Source organism: Squalius cephalus, assembly GCF_949319135.1.
Source record: "Squalius cephalus genome assembly, chromosome: 1".
Taxonomy (NCBI): Eukaryota; Metazoa; Chordata; class Actinopteri; order Cypriniformes; family Leuciscidae; genus Squalius; species Squalius cephalus.
The window spans coordinates 20538770-20555488 of record NC_137122.1 but is presented as its reverse complement, the minus strand read 5'-3'; the positions used below and the strand labels follow the sequence as shown (position 1 = coordinate 20555488).

Genomic DNA, 16719 nt, shown 5'->3' with positions numbered 1-16719 from the left:
CCGAGAAACCTTGTGTTCGCTCACTAAGAACTTTTGACTGGTTCTTCTCTTATGATTGTGCCAATTTAGTTTACAAACAGTGAGAAAAAAAAAAACACTTTTCATTCTTAAATTCAATATTTTTGTTTGATATTTACAGCTGTTTAGGGGTTATTTTTTCTTTTTTACTTTACTGTAGGCTACTGAAAGGCTTGATAGGTAGCCTAATATCTACTTCTAATTTATTACTTCAACAGTTAAACCAATCAAGAGCAGAATAAAAAAATATGTGTGTATTACATGATACAAATGTTGTATTTTTGACCAGTTTTAAAGTTTTATTAATTTTTTGTTACAATTTTGCAAACATTTTTGCACACTTAAAAATACATTTTCATAACTCCAAAACTAACAATGACTACATATATTTTAGAACTAGATAGCCATTTAACATAGTTAAACACATTTAAATCATTAAAAAATGTAGTTTGACAGCCCAAAAATAAAAAATTTTATGCCACTGAAAATATTGAACATTAAAGTAAATTGAAAGAACAAATTGTTTCCTCACGTTAAGACATTTTGGTTCCAATACCAATTGTTTTACGCCACATTACAGACAAAGTGTCACAGTGTCTGGTCTGGGTTTCCCTGGGTAAACACAAGAGGTCCTCTTCCTCCACAGTGTCATTCACTCATTTAACTACATTTCCCATCATCCTGTTCTGTCACTCACTGATCATTACACACAGCTGTTTCCCGTCACCTTGTTTGTATCTGTTAGGGCTTGCATAGACTAGTCGAGTAGTCGATAGATCGACTAAGTTAACCACTAGTCGACGGTGTCGGAAACAATCGACTACTCGAGCGTCCATTAACCATAAATTAATTAAAAATGGCGAACGTCACCAACAGACACCACACGTCAGATGTGTGGAAGTATTTCATCAAGGATGACAAAAATATTGTAATTGGCCAACTCTGCAAGAGGCCGTTCACATATTGTGTCTAAAAACGTGTGGAAAGCGCGCGCAGACGTGCCGCTGTCTCCTACAAGCGCTTGAGCTCCCGTGGCGCCTGTCGTTGCTATGCAACTATGAACTGCGCTCTCCATGATGACGATGAATAAGTATCAGCAAAGGATTAATTGATTTCTAGCCCGTGCATTAGCTTTACTACTAGATATATTTCTGGAGATGAGAAGAAAAAACCCGCCTGGAAAAACTAGCGCACCACGTTGCTTCCATTATGAGTGCGCTGCGGCCACGCCTACATTTGAAATACCGACCTTGAGCGCGAAAAAGACGCGATATGTGAACGGCCCCTAGCAGCAGACGTCTGAAATGAAAGGCAAGAACGGCTATTTATTTGGCTTTAGACTTACATGAAAATTTTAAAATGAAATGTCATAATTATGTTTTGAGAGTTTACTTATGTAATTGTTGCATTAGGCTATGAATTAATAAATGTTTATTGATAAGATCTAGCTATATTTCATGTCTTTTCATTCACAGTAGCATGAACCACGAGTAGTCGAGTAACTCGAGTAAGCCTATTTTTTTTATAAGAAATTGACTAGCAGAAATCAGTAGTCGTGCAACCCCTAGTATCTGTGTATATATATATATATATATATATATATATACCCTGTCTGTTTCAGTGTTTGTCATGGAGTCCTTGTTTGATGTCCGCACACTTCCATGTTTCCATGCCTGTATTGTTTTGTGTTTTCTGGACTGCCTTTGTTGGATTTTGACCTTTTGCCTGACTTGGATTATGATTACGGATTACCCTAATAAATTGCTACTGGATCTTTCCCGTGTGTGTATCGTGACAAAGTCAAAGATGGGAATACTCAAATTTATATTTCTCACTTCTAATCTCAGTGTGTTCTAGTTTCCAAAACAAATCTAACTCTTTCTTCGGCGTTTCTTCATCTTTTCCTTTGACTTTGAGTTTTAAGTCAAGTTCTTTGCTCTATTCATAGAGTGTTTTCATGATCTTTTCTCTGAGCATCAGTCTTTTTCTTCAGGTCTTGCTGCTGGGAAAGTGCTGCTATAATTAATAAAGTAAACCTAACTCAGAAAATGGGCTCTATATGAGATCAGTCATTCAGGTCAAATGATTGTGAAATAATGATGATGTATCACCTTTTCTCTTTGTCCATCTGGCTATTATAACTCAGGTACACCAGCCAAAAAAAAAAAATCTAAAGTTATTGATTTAAGGGTCAAGAGCCCAACTAAAACAAACACAGATCACCATAACGGTGACTTTAAATGACTGTTTTCTCTTCAATGATTCTACTTGTTAACATAAAGTGTCTTCAATTTTGGCAATAAAAAATAAATAGTTCTTATTTCATCTTTGACGTCTGTCTGTTATTCAGATATTTTGTATAAAACATTTTTTTTTTTTTTTGTAAATTTTACTCATTTTAAATGGTTAACCTTTAAGGAATTAATTTGATTAATTATTACTCAATTCTAATTTGTTACATTTGATTAATAATATTGCTTGTAATCTGTTGCCACAATTTTATTGAGTAGATATAGGGTATTCAGTGGTCAATGCCATCAAAAGGTGCCACCAATCAGAAACTATGGTTAACTGGAGAAGTCTGTTCACTGTTGAGGGCACATAATGCTGCATTTAAATCTGGGGATACTGCTGCATACAGAATAAAAATGAATAATGTGTCCCAAGGGACCAGGAAGGCAAAGAGGCTGTGCGCACAAAAACTAAACAGCCACTTCATGAATGACAAAGACCCACGGTGGTTGTGGCAAGGTTTTCAAAACATCACCAATTGAGGATGGGTATTGGGTGGGTGGATTATTATTTGTTGTTATTAGTGCTGATTATGTGTCTTGAAGGGCCCTATTTATAAGCCAGTATGGCTTCTGGGTAGTCCTTTTTTACAGAATGGTATTTTCTTTAAATTTGTAAATATTAACTTGTTGTGTTCTGTGAATAAACAATAAACAATAAAACCAACTACAAGCCCCCTCCCCTGCAGGTATGTCATAATGGACTCCTCTTTTCCAGATGAACTAAATTACTTTTACTCAGGTTTTGAGGTCAGTAGCACCATTCAGGCACAGATGCTTGAACTCTGACTGTCAACGGGCCCTTGCCAGAGTTAATACACGGGGCAATAAACTCCGTGTATTAACTCTGGCAAGGGCCCGTTGACAGTCAGAGTTCAAGCATCTGTGCCTGAATGGTGCTACTGACCTCAAAAATACTGCGGGGCCGGACAGCATCCCTGGACATGTTTTAAAGGATTGTGAAGAACAACTAAATTATGTTTTTGCAGACATTTTTAATAGTTCGTTCAGTCAAGCAGTAGTGCCAACTTACCTCAAAAGTGCCACCATCATTCCTGTTCCGAAGAAGCCTAACCCAACTTGCTTTAAAGGGGTGGTTTACTGCCTTTTTTCTTTGCTTGATTGTGTTTATCGGCTGCAATATAACATGTCTTTGTGTTTCGTTTGTTAAAAAACGCCTTATTTTTCATAAATTTCACCTTTATTGTAAGCCGCTTCCTCCTCTGTCATTTGAACGACCGGTTGACTTCCTGATTCTATGAAACCACTCCCTCAGAAAGAGGCAATGAGCTCAGACTGGGGTGCGTTTCCCGAAAGCATCGTTGGCCAACTATGGTCGCAAGTTCATCGCAATGTCCATTGAACTCTATTGGTAACGACGGAACTTGCGACCATAGTTGGCCAACGATGCTTTCGGGAAACGCACCCCTGGTTAGTTCGGCCGGTGTGTTGTAATTGGCTAAACTGCGTCCGGAATCTTCATGCCCATTACATTTACGGGCGACAGTTGCATGTGCTCCGGTCAAATGTAATGGTGTCAATATTGCCTCATCAGTTTGAGCCAGAATCAGACCCAGAGAGCGGTGATGAAGAGAGTCAAGCAGAACCTCCGCAAACACGGCTCTTACTAAACGTTTCTGAATGGTAATTTTTTTTAATTATTATTATTTTCTCAAAGAATTTCCACACGCTGTTACTTGAAAATGCTAAGTTACTGCTGTTTGTTAGCTTTTGAGATACGCTTTCCCCCTGATTCAACATTTAATATAACTGAATACATGACTGAGTAATACCGTTTTTTAAAGATATTGTTTTATTAAAAGAAAGAACAACCGTTTAACTATTCACAAAACTTACCGGTAGTTTACTCAGTTTGTCGTTTTCTTTAGGTGTACATGTGATAACAGCAGCTGAAGTTTGCTGTTGCGATAATTTTTTTAAGTTTGTACACGTTTCTTATACACACAAAATAACATCGAACTAACTAGCTACTATAACCAAACAGCTTTGGCATTGGTTTGCGTTCTTGATCAAATCAAAAAATTACGTCATAAAGTATACATGGAAAATACGTTTACAAAATTTGTACACAAATTCGGGTCCAAAATGTATACGCATCTGTCATATACTAAAGCCAGCGCTGGCATTTTTTTACATCCTTGATAAAACTAAAACATTACGTCTTAAATTATACAGGCAAATACATTTAAAATGATTAAATCTTACTTGCAGGTTGTGGCCTCTGGTTTTAAAGCTGTAACTGCTTCATGTTGGAGTAATAGTTTCTTGTTGAATCCGACATTGAACTCGTGTAGATTCTGGAAGCTGTCTTCCGTAAAATGCGCAGCACAGAGAGCTAAACTACGATTGTAATTGTCAGGAACATAATCAAACTTAAATTTTAACCATTGTTGACGAACTACAGCGTCTGTAGGAAGCCTGAACACAGAAGACCTGACAGCTACAGCTCTCCACTATAACTCCTCCTCTTCGACAGCAGAACATGTTCCGGAGGGAGGGTTGATGTAAATGTATGGGTTAGTTACGTATAAAACCCGGGAAGTATCTCGTTGTAGTCCCATTCGAGTCGTTTTTGTAGGCATTAAACTTCCTGATTTTTAAAAGACAATATCTCTGCTTACGTTGAACTTTCAGCGCAGCAACTTTGCAGATACTGTTCATGCACCAACAGCAACATTACACAGTATTTAAAATGAAAAAAGTGAAATAGCAATCAACCACCCCTTTAATGATTTCCACCCTGTGGCCCTCACACCAATTGTTAAATACTCAGAGGAATGAAAATAAAATTAAACTCTGAATGACATCTTTAAAAAGTCGTAACGCCACACCTGTCTTTACTCTTTTAGGTAAAATTGCTCTTTCAATGTTGAAGTGCCCAGGGGAACAGCCACTGCACTTGATCGTGCACACACTGAGCAACCGCGACCTCCGCTGGCACCATCACACCAACACACAAACTGCTTTCCTCTAGTTCTGTAGACACACTGAACAATGTTTGAGAGCAGAGTGAAGACAAATGTTCACTCAGCTCTGAAGCGAAACTTAATGGGAGTATTCGCACGCTGCCTTATATACCTGAAAGCGTCTTGTGATGCAAATCTCACTTGCCAATGTGCATTGGCTAGTTCTGTTACCACGCGAAGGTGATTGAGATCCTAATTAATCAGTTCAGTTCTGACGTAACATCTAACATGACTAACTGATAGACAGGGAACTAATTATACTCTCAGTGTTTTTGAGCTTTAACTCTATTTTTTTTTCACCAGCCAGAGGGTGCTGTTTACACTAGCCGTGTTAATCCCTTGAAATTCAACACCAGAACATTAATTAAGTTTTACTATGTATTTGGGAATTATACAAATTTGTTTCATTGTTACGTAGGAACGTTGCAGAAGTGAGACTGGAATTACTGATGAGCAGTTCAGTTTCAGCAGTTCAGAATTGCTCCTTTCTTTTGGGAGACAATAACTTTATTTATCATGCACTTTGATCTTTAAAACATTTTACATTCACAAACAGCTATATTATACACTACATGAAAGGTATACTACATGAAAAAGCATAATGGGGCACTTTAAAATAAGTATTGTCAGAATGAGAGATGCCATTAAAATGAATACTAAACACTCTACTAAACACTCAGTTTGCAACAAACACAAGTCATCATGCTTGATTGCAGTACTTTTATCGTTTTCTCAAAAATTAGGTAATTGTTTCATCTTCTATTGTTTTAAAGTAAAGTTAAAAGTTAAACAAAAAAAAGTTAATTTGGTGAACAAGCGCAGCTATGAGTATTTCTCCAAGTGCTTCTCTGACGCTGGGCTGAAGGAGCTCTCTGATTTTTCCCATCTGGGAGTTTCTTTTACTGAGATTATCTCCAGTTGCAAGGAGGAAATGAAGCGGAGCAGCATCTCTGAGCAGAAGATGATCAGGATCATGTGGTCAAAAGTTAATTGCTACTGGTACACATACAAGCTTTTTAAACAGAACACTTGAGGAAGGCTCTCAAGCCGAAATGTTTATATTTTTTGGCATATGATTAAAAGTTCTCTCTGCAAGTGCTGCAGTGTTTATTTACATGCACCTTGTGAGTGGTTAAAGTTGTGCCACTTCTACCTTTACTGGAATAGATCATTTTACATGCTTAAACTCTTCTCTTTGATGTATATTGTGAACTGATGATTTGGCGATTTCAGAGTCACTGATGTGAGGAACAGAAAGTCATTTCATATTATGTCCTGTGAATCAAAGAAACTTGTTGAATTTTGTTAAATTAAATGTATTTATCCAAACTTTCCAAAGCTTCATGTTTTGAGTATTTTCTCCATTCATCTGGGATCTCACCACTTCCCTCAAATGTTTTATTGTAGAGTGTTTCCAGATTTTTCTGGAATCTGCACACAAACCACTTCCAGTAGGGCAGCTCAGAGAGATCAGGGGTGATGCTCCAGTCTGCATAATCTTCTCCTGCTTTTCTGTATTCTCTCCAGAGGACTTTATCATCTGATGAACTGGGATAAAAAGATCGATTGCTTGCTACTGCGGATGTGCAGATGCTAACAGACAAGTTTGTTGTATTCCTGTACGCAATCCCTTTTATTCCAGTAACACGATGAAATGAAACACTGTGATCTCCATCATGGCCTTCTATGGTGTTGGTGCAGATGGCTTTACAGAACAGACACTGAACCCAACAGCACTGACATAAGTGATCAATCAGAATCTCAGCTGGTCTGAACTTATAGTCCAGCTTTACTGGAAATGTCTTTTTGCTGAAGTTACTGCTGATGGCAGACATTATAGCAGTAAGTTCTTTTCTTATCACATCTTCTAGGAGTTTGAAATCATCAACATTATCATGTTTAACTCCATTGAGGTCTTTTTCAGAGAAGATCAGCTCATCTGAGAGCTGCTGTGTGAAACTCTTCAACCACAAACACACATTTCCACTTTTCACTTCAACATGTTCGGTAGATTCATGTGCTGCTGTCATGATCTTCTGCTGCAGGAGTTTAATGTTCTCCTTCATCTTGGTTAAAACACTGACTCTGAACTTATCACAGATGTACTGACTGACTACATCTCTGATGAAACTCTTGAAATGATCTCTGGGATTTTTAATGTAATCCATGTATTTGTCAAAATCCTCCTCTTCTGCCAGTGTCTTCAAAATGTGTTTCTCTAGATTTGATCTGTTTCCATTTAGTGATTCACAGTTTGTTTTCATTTCACCTGCCAGATCTCTGGCAGTCTTCTTGTAGACACTCTGCTCAATGGGCTCTTTAAGTTTCTGACAGATGATCTCTCCAAAAATGGCAGCTGATGTTGCTCCATGACAGTATTTCTGGAAAATACTATAGTACTCTTCTCTCTTCTTCTCAACATACATTTCAGGATCATTGGCTTCCCTGAACATTTTGTGTTGGTCAGTGATCATTTTGTTTGCTCTGTTACAAATGGAAAAAACCAAATCCATGAAGAATTCATTCTTGAACACATATTTTACTGGTCCTTCCTGATGTTCAATTTCTCTTGCTTTGATGTAATCTATGAGCTGTTGAATGCAGCTGATGTTATATCCCATCTTTGAAATGTTAAATGACCGAATCTTTGTGTCTGTCTGCAGAGCAACATTGGAGACTAATGATCTTATCTGAGCTTCATCAGTTGGAGACAGAGTTTGAGAAAACCCTAATGTTTCTATTACTGTTCTGCAAGCACCCTTCACAGCCCCTTTAATCCCACCTTTTGTGGACCTTTTGAAAATAACATATTCAGAAAAACTTGATACAGTAAAAATATTGTTGTATTCGCTTCCCTCTTTTCTGTGGTCTACAGGAGCACTTTCATAGACATCACTGAGGATCTCTCTCACATCTGCGAGTATGTCAATGTCTCTTATTAGAGGAGTGTCTGTAATGATCTTCTTTACACACTGTTTCCAAAACAAATTAAATTCTGTCTTCAGTGTTTCTTCATCATTTGCTTTGTCTTTGAGTTTTAAGGCAAGTTCCTTGCTCTTCTCAAAGAGAGTGTTTTCATGATGTGTCCTATTATCATCAATCTTTTTCTTCAGGTCTCGCTGCTGAAGAATCTCATTTAATTTCCTCTTTGTTTCTCTCACAATGTTTTCCTCAATATCTTTGATTTTGATTTCAAATGATGTTTTCCACTGAATGAGTATATTAGCATCTGTGTCTTTCTCAAAGAATTCAGACATTGATTTTTTCACCTCTTCACTTGTCTCATTCAGTTCTCTTTGAAGATAAGTTACCTCAATCTCATTAATTGCTTCATTTTCTATTTTGTTTTGTAGTTTGTTCTCAGTTTCCATCATGGCACTACGAAGACTCCAGGACCACTTGCTGTATTTTATCTCCAGTTTCCTGTAGGCTGAAATCTCCAGTGAATTTCTGAAGCTGAAGACAAATCGTTCATTCAGTAAAGCTTCCCAGAGATCTTGAATACGATTTTTGAAGTCTTTCAGCACCATTCCATCTGATCTTGAAGCATGAGAAAGGATAGATTTCTTTAGTTCCTGAATATTCTCACAGTAGTTTGGGTTTGGTGGCGCCATCGGTGGGCTGCCCTCCCAGAGCTGAGCAAAATACTTCACATCATTCCGTATATCAAATTCAATAACATCACTGAAACTTTCTGCATCACAGACTTCCTCTTCTGCAGCAAGTTTTGCCATCTCATCCAGTTTCTCCTGCAGTCGTCTCCTTCCCTCCATGTTTTTCTCTCCAGCTGTGACGTCTGAAACATTCTGATGCACAAACATACAGCTGGGATTCAGTCTGACCTTCTTCATCCTCAGGAAGGCCTGAACAACAATCTGAAGAATGTCCTGCATCTCAGACGGGTTTTCTCCAAAGATGTTGATCAAGGTCAGATTTCCAAGACCAACAACAAATGTGGCCAATTCATTGTCATGATGCTGTATTGATCGTCCAGCCAGTTCTAAGGCACGAAGACCCTCAGTATCAACAACCAGAATATAGTCAAAGTTCATCTGTGTTTTCATCTCGTCTGAAACTTTGACCAGCTGCATGAAAGCTCCTCTGGTGCATCTGCCAGCACTGACGGCAAACTGGAGTCCAAACATGGCATTCAGCATGGTGGATTTCCCAGAGCTCTGAATCCCTAAAACTGACAGCACAAAGACTCTCCGATCTCCCAGTTTCTGGATGAGTTTATCTAGAACAGCAGAGATCCAGATCACAGGAACATGAGCAGCATCTCCATCCATCAGCTCCAGTGGAAATCCAGAGATCATCATCTCTGCTGCAAGACTCGGGAGAGAAGAGAAGTCAAACTGCATGTCTTTCTTGTTTTTCTCCTCGGATGAACATGATTCATAGATCTGACCGATCTCCCTCATGATGTGCTCCAAACCAAACGCTGCAGCTTGAAGATCCTCAGATATTCTCTCAAGTTCTGCTTGTTCAGCTTTAAGTTGTTCAGAATTATCATTGTTCTCTTTCAGTTTTAAGACCTTTGACCATGTTTCATCATATTTTTGATGCAGCTTAGAAAGGTCAGCTGATGTATATTCCTCAAGGAGGATTCTGAGCCATTTTAGAAAAAAGATGTTCTTATATGCAGCATCTGAGTTCATTTCTTCAATAAAACGGTTCATAAACTTGCTGATGTCATACTTATGCTGTTGTTGGCGAATTTGCTTCATTTCTGCCTGTTTTTTACTTATTTCCTTTTCAATCTCATCTGCTTTAGGTCGATGAAGTTCTTTGTTCTTCTGACTCCACTGATGCCACAGTTTCCCCTGATGAGGCAGAAATGAGTCTTTGATTTCTGTCAGATCTTTCTTCTCCAGTAAACTCATCATCTGCTGTGCTGCTTCTCTTCCTCTCCTGCAGTCTTCATCATCTTCCTCATCTACTCTGATGTCTGAGTGTTTGGACAAATCTTCAAGTCTGAAAGTAGAAGATGATTCTGAAGATGAGAGACAAATATTTATAGCTCTTCTGAGTTCTTCAGATACATCCGATTGATTTCTGTCTTTCAGACCAATCTTGTATTTTCCTTTCCGTGTCTCAATTAGAGTTGAAACATCCTCAGTAAAAAGACAAATAAGTGGCTTTGAGTCCTTGTAGAGTTTTTGAACTTTTATTAAGCTTGTGTCATTCCTCTGAAGTTGTGGTAGAAGAACAACATTGACTGAGGCCATTTCAGTGAGGATCTGCAGCTGTTTTTCATGGTCTCCTGCATCACCATGTAGATTACAGAACGCAACACAGTCCGTGAATTTATCCGTGTTTTTCCCAGAGGGGCAGAACCAGGCGATCTCCACCACTCCATCCATCAGGACTCTGGTTCTGCTGCTGCCTGGGCAGTTCCTGTGGAAGAACGTGTTGTGTTTCTCATTGATCAGACTGTTCATCAGATGAGACTTGGATGAAGACACAGAGCCAAACCTGAAGAACGACACCATTGGAGTTTGTGCCTTGTAGATCGGATGGGTTTGACTGATGATCTCATTGTTTGTGTTTCTCATCTTCCAGCTCTTGTTGATTTGTCTGAATGTCCAGAGAGGAAACTCAATCTGTTGTGTGTCTGGATCAGGAACAAGCAGAGGCAGAGCATACTGACACTGGGACAATTTAGTGACCATCAGCTGCTTCAGGAAACCATCAGCACAATAAAATGCAGCCATCTGAACATCAATCGGGTGAATTCGCTCAGAATGATTTGATCCTTCATTAGACAAAAACATTTCTTCAAAAATGTCACCCTCATATTTTGAGTCATTATCTCTTTGTTGTATTTGATCCCATTCATTGGCCTTATTAACATGAATATATCTTGCTCTGTAGTCCATCATCAGTAGTTTTTGTATAAACGTCTGAATCAGCTCCTCTTCAGCACAAGACTCATGGGACTGTAATGAATGTTCAGTTAACTGAAGAATGTCTGCAGCTCTCAGTTTATGATCATTCCTGCCTTTAAGATTCAGTCTGTCAAGCATTTCTTTTTCTGGTTTCTCTCTGTGTTGTTTAAGCTCTTCTGTAGTTCCCTGTGAAAGAAAATACTGTTGTTACTTTGTTATTTTTATTTCTTTATACATTTTGTTACTTTTATTATTATTATTCCTTAATTAGAACAAGTGTAACAGTTAATTCATATTGTGAACACTTAACAAACTTTTCATGCATGATAAATTTGGAGCAAATTTTGAGATTGTTAGGTCGCATGGTTGTTGTTTTTCCACTACTAAACATTTCTGGAAAATAACAGTCACATATAAAAAATATAATATAGATTGTTTTAGACTTTCCGAAGGCTCTATATGTTGAGGAACGTCTCGGTTAGGTATGTAACCCTCGGAGGGAACAGAGATGTAGTCGACATGTCGATTAATTGGGATCGCGCTTATGGAGCCTGTCATCTTCGAGCATTGTTAAAACGTGCCAATGCACATTGGCGTGCGTGAATTGCATCACACGCTCCGCCACGGAGCGTATAAATATGTAAGTGGATGCACGTACTAGTTGTTTTTCGCTGTGGAGCTGAGCGGAGCGAGACAATAGTGGCGACGGGACTACATCTCCGTTCCCTCCTTCAGGGAACGAGGGTTACATACATAACCGAGACGTTCCCTTTCAGTCGCTCACGTTCAACGTAGTCCCTATTAAAATGCCACTAGTGCTGCCACCTTCCAGTGCCTAAACAAAAGCCTCCTGAACCCCCCGCATTATTGAGGCAGAGATAGGGCAGGGCTTAGGCCAGGGAAGTCAATGCTGTTCCACAAGACCACTGGGAGAGCGTTATCCTTTCGTTGGAAGGAATGCGCTGCGGAAGCCACATCCTGCCCGTAGGGAGGTAACATGTGGGGACTAACACATATGGACTGGGCAATTTACCGGGCAGTACAACATATGAAATATCACTGAGGTGGCTCCAGCCGATAACAGGGGGAAGACACAACCGGTCATAGGGATCACAACATATGGACCCAGCCGAGCAAAAATGGCGCACATATCCAGTCCATTGGAGGGGAATGGCGCAGCAAGCCGACACTTCGAACCAGGCTTACAGTGAAACTGGCTTCATGTAAAGGGAGTCCACGGGAAGCACAGGCTCGACACATATGCTATTTTTCTAGCTAATGTGTTGGTGTCGCCTAGCCCGCAGCTCTAAAAACATCTGTCAGCGAGGCACCCTGTGTCAACGCCCAGGAAGGAGCTACACTTTCTGTTTGCAGGGGGTCACCACCCAGGGGGCAAGGTGCACCTTGGAAAATATACACCAAGATGATGGAAACCACTTATCCAGTGGGCCAACCTCAGCTTGGAAACAGCCTTCCCTTCTGCTGGTCTCCGTAACAGACAAGAGCTGATCTGAGGTCCTGAGGCTTTGCATTCTGTCCAGTTATAACTGCAAGGAGCGGAAGGGACAAAGAAAAGCCAGGGCTGGGTCTACCTCCTCCAGGGTAGCGCTTGCAGGCTCACCACCTGATCCCGTTTTAAGGGAGAGGTAGGAACCTTGGGCACATATCCAGGCCGGGGTCTCAGGATACCGTGAGAGTTACCATACATTGATGTTCCATGCCGTAAAACCTAAAATATTACCACCATATCTTTTACGGTATATTACTGACAACCACTGCTGCCAGTTTTTTACTGTAAACTTTAGCTCAGTGCCGTAAAACCTAAAATATTACTACCGTATTTTTTACGGTAAAGCGCTTGAAACCAGCTGCCAGTTTTTTTACATAAACTTTAGTTCAAGGCCGTAAAATTGTATTTTTTTACGGTAAAGTACTGGCAACCACAGCTGCCAGTTTTTTTACCGTAAATTTTAATTCAATGCCGTAAAACATAAAAATTGCTACCGTATTTTTTACAGTAAGGTACAGAAAATGCAACGGTATGTTTCTTTTTTTACAGTGTACTTCCAAAATCCTTACTTTTAACAGTATTTTACTGTAAAATTACACGAAATGTCCCTTGAGAGCTATTAAACTTTTTCACTGTGTATAGTAAGGGTACATACTGTTAACCAATTAACATGTCTTTTCCGTTGCATTTTTTTGCAGTTTTTTACCATTAAAATTACGTACAGTTTTTATATAATTCACATTTCTATAGTTTTATTTCATTACAAGGAGAAAATAACATAATAAATATAAAAAAATATTTTTTTTAAATATGGGGTATTAGTAGCTACTGCATTATAAAGCACAGTCCATGAAAAAGTAAACACAATTTTGACACTTAGGCTACTGTTCTGTTTGAATTGGTTCTAAACAGCAAATGTATATATATATATAAAAAATAACCTATAATATAAATAACCTTACACACACACACACACACACACGCACACATACAGGCATACATACATACATACATATATATATATATATATATATATATATATATAATATATGCATGTATGTGTGCGTGTGTGTAAGGTTATTTATATTATAGGTTATTTTTTTTACATTCTGATCTCATAAAAGTTAATGCAATATTTGCTGGTGTCGCTGCAGGTCGCTTTATGTGCTCGTTGGAGGGCCTAATTTATATTTTATTATGGTTTAGTATTTCTCATCGACTAATAGCTTAAATGAACTGCTAACAGTTGACTAGGAACATCTTTAGTCGGATACAGCCTTGTTTTATCATTAAAACAACTGAAGTTGGAATTGGAGGACGTAACTATCAAGCAGAAAATACAAGTCAACTAATAAATGTGCACATACTGTAAACCAGCTCTTACCTTGTGTGGGTCTCTTGACTCTGTTGCGGTGTGCTCCTTTGTTTCTTTATTGATTGAAGGTTTATCATATGAAATAAAAATAAATAGAAACTACATGAATGTTTTAGATTTTGTACTATATTATAGCAGTTTTCCTGTCATACTTTCATTAGATCCGGGTAGACGCCTAATTCCACTTAACTGGGTATACCATATGTGATATAAGGTGGTTGGGATTTGTTTTGACTCTGTTCACTATACTATCTGTATTTGTAACTACTGCTTTAATAAGTTGTAATAAAACAACTGAAATAAAATTACTATTACTTTTTTAATATGACATTTTCAAAATGACAATCCTTGGTTGATGGAGCACATTTTTTTCCAAACAATTACCATTTCTTACTGATATATCTTGAAGCCCTGTCTCTATCCACAAATGTCTATATGACGTTTGGATAAAATCAGTTAAAATCAGAATGCTAGATCACAGTCTGGTCTAAACATGGGGAATATCAACAAAGAATCTTTTGTCTCACCACTTTCACATTCACTCTTTTTCAGCTCTTCAATCTGTCTTAATGCTGTATTGTTTATATCTCCTGTGTAACACTGCTGTTTATTTTCATTATACAGACGTTCAATCTTGTTCATCAGTTCTCTCATCTCTGATTGGTTGTTCATCATCTTGTTGCAGGAGTGAAATCTTCCTCCACATTTCTCCAGCAGTTGCTCCAGAACAGGGTTTTTCTTCAGATCATCTTTTATGGTGTCACACTCTTCTTTTCTCTCGTAGGTGAAGAGAATCATCACAAACTGAAGAACTTTGTCTCCAAACACTTTCTGAAGCCATTCAAGACACATCTGATCATCATTGGTTAACTGGCCCAGTCGCACAACAAAGACAAAGGCATGGATTTCATTTTCATTCACTAGTTGATCAATGAGATGATCCACAGAGTCCAGGTAAAGTTCAGCCTCATGTAAACTGGTCATGTTGATCACAGAGACATGGCGTTCTGATATTTTCCTCTGTAAATGAACAATTCTGGACATTTCTGCATTTTCCACATTAGTCTGTTTTTCTCCTAGAAGAATGTTTTCATGTCCAAACTGGACTGATGAAGAATTTCCAAATAACACAGCCGTCACACTGGGAAACGCGTGATCTAGAATAAACACACACAAAAAAAATCTCTCAGAATTTTCATCAGAATATCAGTACTTATCTGATCATTATTGATTATTTTTTTGGTTAAAGCTTGGATGCAGTGAATATTGTGTTGTTCCTACCCATGATGTCACTGTGTGATGAGTCAAACGGTTCGGGTGCCTTGATCATTTCTGCATGGTCAGCAGGTTTGGTTGTCTTCACTTCTGCTGATTGTTCAATATCCTATAATGTCAACATTCACTCATTAATAATTTACATTTACAGACATTTTTATCCAAAGTGACTTACAAATGACGAGAGCAATAGAAGCAATTAAACTAACAATAGGACAACAATATGCAAGTGCTGTGATAATTCCCAGTTTAGTCCAACGCAGTATACTTTTTTTTAAAATAGATATAGAATAGAAAAAAAAGTGTTAGTATTAATGGAGCTCACCCCTTGATAGGTGGTATAGTGGGAATGAATATCTGTATCTACAGTATTACTCTTTGCAGCAGGGAATCTAAAACACACACCAACAAATCTTGAGCTCATAGTAGAGGGGGTGGGCACTAACTGATAAGATGGAGTTAGGTTTCCGTATCACATGGTTATTATTAAGGTCAGTAAGATTACTTGGCTGGATAACTAAAATCTTACTGACCATAATAATTTTAAAAAGAGCATTTTTTACCTTGCCACTGATATTTCCATAACAGTATGTTACAGAAAACATTAATACACACTCAGTGTAGAATTTGTCAGAGTATCATAAGGCTTTTATCAACATGAAATTTTGCAAAACAATTGTTGTTTTGCAAAACAAAAATCAATGAGCATGCCCCGTTTTTACATTTAGTTGCAGAAAATCTGTCACGCCAATGTATAAAGTAGTCTATGACAGGACAATGATTCATTTTATCAGCCGGCTTTGGTAATCTTCATTATAAATTATTTAAAAAGTGGTTTATTGTGAAAAATCTATCAAATTAAGCATTTTAAGTCAAACCTGAGTGTTGATGTCTCCCTGTGTGTGTCTGTCCTCCTCTTTGATTTCCAGATAGGAAGTGAAAGTTCTCTGCAGACCTTTATATAGACACAAGTAACCAATTCCTTGAAGTCACATGACATAACAGAAAGTAAAACTAAAAGTGTTCCGTTATGCTAAAATTCTTTTATTTACAGAACCTTTATGATATTTATTAAATTAAATGACTAAAATTACATAAAATTACTAAAATTATATCAGTTTTACTTTTCAAAATGTTTAAAGATCATTCCTTCACAGTACAGATTTTTGATTTTTTGTTCAGTTGTATTTATTTGTGCTATTGCTAATTTGTTTATTTGTTCATATTTCATTTCTGACTGTTTACTTGTCTTTAATAATGTTTGAAATACGTATTAGTCTAGTTGTTTTTTCTGTGGTATTTTTGTTAAAACCATAGGCAAAAGTTCCTCGGAAATGTTCTTTATGCTGAAGATGTTTGTATATGGAATTCAGCT

At 37.9% G+C, this 16719-nt stretch overlaps 1 protein-coding gene across 1 annotated transcript; it reads right to left on the bottom strand.

Moving 5' to 3' along the window:
• Positions 1 to 5761: 5761 nt before the first annotated feature.
• Positions 5762 to 16271, bottom strand: LOC307164130 (interferon-induced very large GTPase 1-like). The gene is made up of 5 exons (XM_079880573.1): positions 16223 to 16271; positions 15351 to 15453; positions 14597 to 15226; positions 14079 to 14122; positions 5762 to 11370 (listed from the first exon to the last, which is right to left on the bottom strand). Exons 2-5 carry the CDS (start codon positions 15397 to 15399, stop codon positions 6607 to 6609), a joined length of 5487 nt encoding a protein of 1828 aa, XP_079736699.1. The 5' UTR covers positions 15400 to 15453; positions 16223 to 16271; the 3' UTR covers positions 5762 to 6606.
• Between the last annotated feature and the right edge of the window lie 448 nt (positions 16272 to 16719).

Excerpts from the sequence above, each read along its gene's own strand:
- LOC307164130 (XM_079880573.1), bottom strand. The coding sequence starts at position 15,399 with ATGATCAAGGCACCCGAACCGTTTGACTCATCACACAGTGACATCATG. Across the intron at positions 15,227-15,350 it reads ATCACACAGTGACATCATGG|ATCACGCGTTTCCCAGTGTG; the intron begins GTAGGAACAACA and ends TGTTTATTCTAG. Across the intron at positions 14,123-14,596 it reads AAAGAGTGAATGTGAAAGTG|AAACAAAGGAGCACACCGCA; the intron begins GTGAGACAAAAG and ends CAATCAATAAAG.